Source organism: Phyllostomus discolor, chromosome 4 (genome assembly GCF_004126475.2).
Source record: "Phyllostomus discolor isolate MPI-MPIP mPhyDis1 chromosome 4, mPhyDis1.pri.v3, whole genome shotgun sequence".
NCBI classification, from domain to species: Eukaryota; Metazoa; Chordata; class Mammalia; order Chiroptera; family Phyllostomidae; genus Phyllostomus; species Phyllostomus discolor.
Genome location: NC_040906.2, coordinates 22,511,530 through 22,519,464, shown reverse-complemented (window position 1 = coordinate 22,519,464; position 7,935 = coordinate 22,511,530). Strand labels below are relative to the sequence as shown.

Sequence of the window (7,935 nt, the reverse complement as noted above, 5' to 3'; positions counted from 1 at the left end):
AGTGGTACCAGTCTTCAGGCTTTGATGCTACTCTCCAGCATCTGAGAAGACAAACTCAAGGAAAACTGGGTAGGGATTTGTCAAACCTTGAGGAAAGGGCCTGAATAATTTAATTAAAATAACACCTCACTTTGGGTTTAACTTCCTTTCCATAATTGTGGTTGGCAGGTTTTGGCATGTTTTCTTCAGCTAATGGCACAATGCTTATTGCTGGGCAGAACAATGGATAATACAGGCTGTGCAAGATGGGGGTTGGTAACTTTATTTGCACCAGTCTTTGCAACTCAAAACTTGAATGAAAAGATTAGCTACAGAGCTGTTGGCATAAGAAACATCCAAACCATGCAGAGAATTTTTTTGTGAGTTTATTTATTTATTTTTTAAAGATCTTATTTATATTTAGAGAGAAGGGAAGGGAGAGAGAAAGAGGGGGAGAGAAACATCAATGTGGGGTTGCCTCTTGGGGGCCCCTCACCAGGGACCTGGCCTGCAACCCAGGCATGTACCCCGACTGGGAATCAAACCCTCAACGCTTTGGTTCACAGGCCTGTGCTCAATCCACTGAGCTACACCAGCCAGGTTAAGAATTTATGAGTTTATTCGAGTCAAACTGACAATTGCGGAGAAGCATAATCTCAATGAATCGAGAAATGCTCCATAAAATGGCAATTCTGCAGCTTATTTTATACATTAGAAGAAAAAGAGGGGATATAAATAGGGTTATGTGAAATCCATTGGTGGTAGATTAAGGGGGGTGGGGAGAAAGCAAAGCAGGGAAAACCTCTGGGCTTGGATAAAAAGTAAAATGAAGAGACACATACATCTTTTACATTAGTGGGTATAGGATAGTTAATAATTAACAGTTCCATCATGAAAAGATAGTATGGAGGAAATAAGACAACAGTGAGGGGCTCTGTGGTCTGGTGCTTTGGTGCAGGCAGTTGTGTCCTGAGGGATCTGGAAAAGGAGACACTGACATTTCAAAGGTTTATCTTAGATGTAAACAGACAATAGGCTCACGTAAGGTAAAGAGTAACCTTAGTGAAGGAAGCTAAAGGCCTAGGACTTGAGTATGGCCAGGCCGAGATGTGGTTTTAGTTTGGGATTTTCATGTTTGGAACATCCTATGGGGTTACTTTCCATCTCTGAGTTTGTAAGGCCCTCCATGCTGGCTTACCCTGAGCTTGTCAGGTTTAGTATGTGGTCCCCTTTTCATCCACAGAGTTAACATCGCTTACTCTGTGTTTGATACTCTGCCAAATGCTTCACATGAAATTCTTGATACTCAAAAAATCTGTTAAGTGGGTACTATTATTAGCCCCATTTTACAGATAACCTGTGCAGAACCTAAATAAATTTGTTTTAAGGTCACGTGGCTGGTTATTGGTAGAGTCGTCCAAATGTCTTGGCTATAGACATAAATGCTCTATATTACACAAGTGAACGTCAGTCATGACACCACTGCGTGCAGTTACATATTACGAGTGCCCACATCACCGAACACATACGGTAGCCGCCGGCCAGCGGGCACCCATCAGGTGACCCCGCACGCCTGATGCTCACGCGCGCAGCCATCCTGGCTTCTTCTAAGAAGGCTGAGGCGGCCTAACCTCGGCCAAATTGTCAGGAACGACTCTATCTGGGTTGCATTCTCTCTGCCTGAACATCTGATCCGGCGTAGTGCGGGCAAGAAGGAGAGGGCGGAGCCGGCGGCCAGGCAAGTTGCGGATTGGAGGAGAGGAGAAACAGAGGGAGGAGCCTTGGGGAAGCGAGAAGTCACACCAATCATGTTAGCTGCTTTGCTTCCTCCCGCGACAGTCGGAGGCCCATCGCTGCACTCTGAAGCCGGCTTCCTGCGCCCCTACCGGGTGAAGCCGCTGCTGGGGTGGAGGGGTCCGCGGGCCCGGGCCGGAGGCGCAGGTGAGGGCGGAGTCCTGGCGCGTCGTCTGCTGGGGCTAAGAGTGAGCCGAAGGCCTATTTGGCGAGCTCCGGTGCCGGAGCGGAGGGTAAGGCTAAAAGGAAGGGGAGCTTTGTGGCTCCCCAACTGCGACTGGGCCGGTAAGGGCAGAGAATCTATGTCCGCTGGTAGCCGGCTCCCCTGATTCCCCTGTTGCCCCTTGTCATGCGACTGTGGAAGCCAGCCGGATGGGGCTCTTCTTGAAGAGATTTCCTTGGAAACATTCGAACTTCTCTCGTCCTGTGCTTGTAAGCTCACTTTGGAGGTGCACAGTCCAGTTCCTCCCCTCTCTGGTGGAATAGCTCTGAATCTGTGCATCCATAGGCTGGAAAAGAAAGTTCATGAGCTCCAGAAAGGACAGCAGTAGTGGGGTTTCAAATACGTAGATGCCTCCTTAAACGCTTGCCTCTGCTGTTTGAGGCTATTCCATTTCTGCTTGTGTTTCACAGCCCAAGACGAGGAGGAGACTTGTTTCCCAATTAGTATTTTGCGTTTGTTTAGAATGTTCCCAGCAAGAAGATGAGACTGGAATGTGATGGATATTTTTAAGGAATTGAAGTCTAATGTCTAATATAAAGGTTACTTGTAAGACATTCCAGAAATATGAGAAATGCTAGCATTCTGTGTAAAGCAGTTGTTTTTGTTTATCTGTTGTGTATATGTTAAATAATCATGTAGCGATTCAGTGCACCCTCTGTTAAATTAGTGCTCTTAAGAACAGGACAGGTAGTTGCTTGGTGTATGGCACTGATGATGTCTTTGATTCATTTCTGGTTTATTCGCATCTTATTTCTGACTTATTTGAATCTCGTTTTCTGCCACTCCAAAGTTCCCACTCCATCAGGAATCTTACAAAAAAAATAATCTTCGTTTCTCTCAGTTGGGTTTGGGCTTGTGGCAAAGATTGAGCAGGCCTCTTCTGTACAGCAGGACAGCTTTCCTTTGTCCTCCCCCTTTTATTTTGGGGAGGGTAATATGGATCGCATTGAGGTTTGCCTTTAGTGTTTCTGCTGGCACCTTGATCACCAGTTGAACAGCAACAAAAAATTTTTGTTGATGAAAATTAACATTTCTCATATCCAGCTGTCCTGCATTATTAGATGTCTTTTGAGCATTTTTCAAAAACTACTTAGAAGGGACTCGACTGATAATTAGAATTTTTTTTTTATCTGCAGAAATTTTGGTATTGGCTGGAAGATCAGGTTTATTTTCTACATTTTAACACCTGATTAGCCTTCCCATTGGCTTAAGCAACAAGATAGTGTGAAGTCAGCCGGTATGTAATATATAAATAGCAGCCTTCAAACGAGAAAACGCAAAGAAAGTACTGGTGATAATCAGAGGTCTTTGATGAGTAGGTTGATACTTTTAATTATCTGTCAGGTAGGAAAGAATCCTATTAATTTATGTAGTAAGTTACCAGAGAATAAGAGTTGTAGGGTAGTTTTTTTTCAGAATGCTGATGTCCTGTAAGTAAGTGGCATGTTTACCCTTAAGAGACTACAATTGCTGAGTGTTTTCATGGCAATTTTTATCTACACATCTACCTAGCCTCATAAAAGTTTTGCATGTGGGTGACCCTTTAAAGTGATGCTAACTGTCTTTAGGCAGATTGCTGACTCTGCTTCTGATGTTTCCTTTGTCAAAGTAGAATGAATGTAGGCTGATTTCCAAGGCCTTAGGGTTATTGCCTTCACCTTATTCTTTCTCTCCAGTGCTTTCTTTCTTTTTTTTAACCCCTTTTTCACTTTTTGGAGTTTACATCGGTCAGTTTCCATCTTATTTCCTAACTCTTTATGCTAGACTATGGATTGTTACAACACTTTGGAAAGTTTATTGACTATCCTCCGTAATAGATTATGTTAGAGACCTTCATTCCCTCCTTCCTCCTTGTCTCTCCCTTCCCCCTCTGCTTCCTTTGCTTCTTCCTCCTCTTCTTCCTCTTTTCTTTCCCTTTTCCTCCATGGCAATAAACATTTACTGCCAAAATTCTGTTCAAGTCAGTGGTTTCATTTCTATTTTAATTTATTAAGTGAATTATTAATCAGGCAACATCCTGAGTAGTTAGAATTCAAATAGGCTAGAACTGGAAGTTTGAGAAGAGCTACAAAACTCATTTTGTGCTACAGAATAATTCTGGGATGACACTTGGGGCTTAGTGGCAGCTCCACCACGGACAAGTGGTGTGACTCTCTAGAAAGTCATTTTAGGTTCTGTGCACATCGGTCCCCTCCGAAGGTAAAATGCAGGAATAAGGCCAGTTCTGTGCACCTTTCAGGGTTTTTGTAAAAATTAAATGAGATGGTAAATATGGCTGTGAACGTGAAAACATTTCATAAGAGTACAGTGTCCTCTCTGTTAAGTAAAAATTAGATTGCAAACTATAGCACTTTAATGCCTAGAGTTTATGCATAGTTCACTTTTATCTGAAGTATTACTCAAGCTGGCAGAAAATAGACATCAGTGCTTTCCTGTAACTCCCATCTGGTGATGTGGTTACCTTTACTGCTTTAGTTTAATTGTGAATTCTGGTTATTTATTTTTAGAAAGCCCTTTAAGATCTTCATTTTAATGTCTAAGTGAGTTTAGACTTAATGGGAGAAAAACCAGGTTCACATGCCTGGGAAGAAGATGAGGGGGAATGGCTTGTCAACTGAATAGTTCCCAAGGTGTGGAGGCATAGTTCGAGGTAATTTTTGAGATTACTGTAGCAGCGTCATTAGGAGATGACTGTTTTCTTTTCTTTTCTTGGAAATATGTACCCTTTATATTTTTTAAAAAGAAAAAATTGGAGTAAAACAAAGCTTGTGAAAAAACAGTTTTTCGAAAACTACTGAATATCTCTTTTAACAAAAACATCTTCAAGTGGAAAAGATACAAACTATGCAAAAACACATTTTATTTCTTTTTACCTGTTCACATTTCTCTCCTACTTCCAATTTTTAAATAATTTTGATATTTTCTGTAATTTGAGCAGCAGTTGCTGAAAGTTAGATTGGCCATACACTTGTGACTTTAGGTGATAGAGATTTCCTTATGATCCAGACTTGCAGAGTTTTCAAGCCTTAGTTGAGGGTATATGCTAAACTGGACTTATTTACTGTTTGGTTTTCATATGTCTGAATTTTCAGAGTCAGATTTTCAGGTATTTAGGGATGCTGTTTAGAACTAACATTTGGGCTTCCTGAGAAACTTTATATCTTGTGCTTATTTCGTTTTTTAGACTCATGAAATGGCCACAGATGATAAGACTTCCCCCACATTGGACTCCGCCAATGATTTGCCTCGGTCTCCTACTAGTCCCTCTCACCTCACTCACTTTAAACCTCTGACTCCTGACCAGGATGAACCTCCTTTTAAATCAGCATATAGTTCTTTTGTAAATCTCTTTCGGTTTAACAAAGGTAAGACTTCATTCCTAAAGACCAGAAAGCCTAGAATTTTGATTCTCTGAAATTCTCCTGTTCAGGTTTCATGTTGTGTCTTTGCAAGAGTAATATACTAACAAGGAGAGAGCTTTAATCATACTCACTGGGGTTTACTGCTTAAGAAGAGAAAGCTAGAATTTTCACTCTAATCTTATTGTTAGTAACTGAAGAGGTGAATAAATGTTAAAAGGAGGTCCCTTTTAAAGTGTTTTTTCTCCCCTTATTTTAGTATGTTTCAGCTTCTTCAGTTCACAGAATGGACTTTGTTCTTTTAGGGGTTAATAGCCAAAAGGTTTTAATTAAAGCAGTGAAACTAAAAGGATCAGCACATGGGAGAAAAAAGTCTTATTTAAAAATAGGAACCATCTTCAGGTCTGTCGTTGACTTAAACCAATTAGGTAAGGTGTAAATGTAATGTTACCAAATTAAAAGATATGTTTAAAGTGAGATTTTTTTTAAGTAATGTATTTTTTTCCTGAAAGAAAAATTAAGAAAACATGGTCTAATATCTTTTGCTTTATATTTGGCTGTATTATTTGAAATGAATTAGAAAATAATCCCTTTTGTTGTAAAGGAATTTGGGAGTTAATAGTTTAAGTAAAAATTTAAATAGTATTAAGTGACTGTTATCAGCAGTCATGTTTGAAGCTCTGTACAAAAAACCTTTTTTTTTTAACAAAGTAAACTTTATTGTTTAGAATAGTTTAAGGGTTACAGAAAAATTGGGAAAGTAGGACAGAGAGTTCTCATATACTCCACACCCACTTTCTCCTATTATTAACATCTTATGTTAGTATGGTACATTTATTACAATGAACAAATATGCCATTATTGATATGTTAATTAAAGTATGTCTTTTATGTATATTTCTTTAGTTTTTACCTAATGTCCTTTTTGTGTTCCCAAGATTCCACTCAGGAGACCATATTATATCTAGTTAACATAAGATGACAGTCTTTTTATTTAGCAAGTGTTTATTGATTACCTACTATCTGCTGGGTACTATTTTAATAGTGCAGGGGACGTATCTAATAAATGAAACAGACCCTGTTAAAATCTATGTCTTTGCGTGAAGCTTGCATTCTGTTTCCTTTAATACGCTGAAGATATTTCTAATGAAAAGTAAATCAAATTGAAGATCACATATATTAAGGGTCCGATTACTAGCCTGTTATTTTGCCACCTGCTTTGATTTTTTTCAAAACTCTAATTTTTAAGTATGCATGTAATACAGATATACATTTCTTCCTGATGGATTTCATCTACTTCCTTCTCTTTGCCAAACTCTGTGTCTTATTTTTTCAAATAATGCCAAGCCTTCCTTTGCGACAGAGAGAGCAGAAGGCGGCCAGGGAGAACAGCAGTCTCTAGGTGGGACCTGGACCAGCCCTCAGCTGCCTTCGAGGGCGCAGTCTGTGAGGTCACCTACACCTTATAAAAAGCAGCCAAATGAGGAACTGCAGCGGCGATCTTCAACAGTATTAGGTAAGACAGTGTTCTTAATTTCATTCCTCTCTGTGTAGTAGATTTTTTCCCAGAGTCAGTATTTTCCAGGTTGTTTATTGACTTACTGACTTAACTTTTCTGCTCTTTGGAATAGTCAGGCACTCTTCAGAATTAATGAAACTGTTGGCTAGATAGTGAAAGAATTTGTAGATACCTGAAAAATATTTCTGAAACATTGTATTAAAATTTAATTTAGGCTGAGCAGAAATCTCTTGACTGTTTTTTGATTAATTACTTGCTTGGGTTTCAGCAGAGAACAGTTTGCAACATCCCCAGGAGAACACAGGTCAGTTTCAGCTTTGTGAATGAATCCTGCATCCGTTGGTGAGATGGCCAGTGTAATGTGACTTGCATGCCTCTGGCTGCAGCACTCTCTCAACTCCATTAATGGGCTGCCGCGTGCTCTTGGCCTTCTGTCCTTGTTGGGTGCAAACCATCAGTGTGGCTGGAAAAGCTGAGCTCCTCTTGCCTCTTTGTTCTCCATCCTGGTCTCCTGCACATCCTCTCCTTCATTTTCATGCTCTTCTGATGAGTGTAGGCTGGGGATCAGTGCCTGGATACGGAGGCTAACGGGAATTGCTTTATGTTATTTCTGTTAGATTATTAAACTCATGGAAGTGGTTCGCCCAGCTCAAGGTGGTAGGAGCCAGGCAGTGAGAGGTGGCGTAATAGAAGGGCAGTGGTGCAGCAGTGGAAATAGGTGTCCCCGAACACCAGATGTTTGTCTGGTCTGGCCAGTCCTCTCCATGAGGTCCTCAAGTGAAAAACGGGCAGGTGCAGGTAATGGTGGTTGGCAGGAGGATGTTTTATTGCTAGTTGAGACTTGGTTTAGAACCTCCTTCTGGGGGGTCAGAAGGAGGAGGAGAAACCAACAGAAGAGTTTCACGGTAAGGACTAGAGCAGAGCTGGCTGCCTCGCCTCGCAGGTTGGTTTCCCAGGGCAGTGAGCCTCGGCCTGGGTTATAGCAGCCATTCAGAAGGAAGAATCAGATGGTGGGAAGGGGGAGAGGGAAAAGGGACCTCTCCTTTTACTGCAAGGAGTGGA

General features: G+C 41.0%; 1 protein-coding gene across 3 annotated transcripts in view; it reads left to right on the top strand.

The window, feature by feature from the left end:
* The first annotated feature begins 1,771 nt into the window (after positions 1 to 1,771).
* Positions 1,772 to 7,935, top strand: part of PIKFYVE (phosphoinositide kinase, FYVE-type zinc finger containing) — a 74,990-nt gene continuing 68,826 nt past the window's right edge. The window contains exons 1-4 of one of the 3 annotated variants that reach the window (XM_036022958.1): positions 1,772 to 1,868; positions 5,181 to 5,361; positions 6,718 to 6,870; positions 7,142 to 7,177. In XM_036022958.1, the coding sequence (XP_035878851.1) occupies positions 1,788 to 1,868; positions 5,181 to 5,361; positions 6,718 to 6,870; positions 7,142 to 7,177 (451 nt within the window). In that variant the 5' untranslated portion in view covers positions 1,772 to 1,787. Of the gene's footprint in view, positions 1,921 to 5,180; positions 5,362 to 6,717; positions 6,871 to 7,141; positions 7,178 to 7,935 lie in introns of all 3 variants that reach the window. The other 2 variants (XM_036022959.1, XM_028509782.2) reach the window with 2 other exon arrangements.